Here is a 656-nt window from a genome sequence, read left to right on the forward strand (position 1 = left end):
CGGAGGAGGAGGAGGAGGAGGCGGGGGAGGAGGCGGCCGAGGGGGAGGACTGCTGCCCCAAGTGCAAGAAGCGGGTGCAGTTCGCGGACTCGCTGGGGCTGAGCCTGGCCAGCGTGAAGCACTTCAGCGACACCGAGGAGCCGCGGGTGCCGTCCGCAGCGCCGCCCGCCGAGCCGCGCGACCCGCCGGAGCCCGGCGCTGTCCCGGATCCGCCCCGCCAGCCGCCCTCCCTGCGCCTGGAGCCCGACTTCCCCGACGGCGGCGAGCCGAGCGCCGAACTGCTGCGGCGGCAGCGCGTCTGCCTAGAGCGGCTGGGGCGACCCGCGTTGCTCTCCGACGTGCGGGGCACGGTGCGGGCGCTGCGCGGCTCCGGGCCCGGCGAGGTGACGGTGCGCTACACCTTCAACGAGTGGCTCTCCTTCATGGACGTCCCGGCCTCGCCGCTGCCTCCCGCCGCCGCGGACGGCTCCGAGCCGCCGGCCGAGCGCTTCTCGTTCGCCCTGTGCGTGCCGCCCAGCCTACGGGAGGGCTCGGCCCTTCACTTCGCCATCCGCTACCGCGGCGCGCAGGGCGAGCACTGGGACAACAACGACGGCCGCAACTACACGCTGCGCTGCCGCCGCGACCCCGAGGCTGCCGCCGCGCCCCGCGACTGA

General features: G+C 75.9%; 1 protein-coding gene across 1 annotated transcript in view; it reads left to right on the forward strand.

The window, feature by feature from the left end:
* PPP1R3G (protein phosphatase 1 regulatory subunit 3G) overlaps positions 1 to 656 on the forward strand; it is a 2,334-nt gene extending 1,678 nt beyond the window's left edge. The window contains exon 3 of the mRNA XM_042839335.1: positions 6 to 656. Within this exon, the coding sequence (XP_042695269.1) occupies positions 6 to 656 (651 nt within the window). The remainder of the gene's footprint in view (positions 1 to 5) is intronic.

This window comes from Centrocercus urophasianus, unplaced genomic scaffold (assembly GCF_019232065.1).
Source record: "Centrocercus urophasianus isolate 14NV4802_14NV808 unplaced genomic scaffold, USGS_Curo_1.0 seq_11, whole genome shotgun sequence".
NCBI lineage: Eukaryota > Metazoa > Chordata > Aves > Galliformes > Phasianidae > Centrocercus > Centrocercus urophasianus.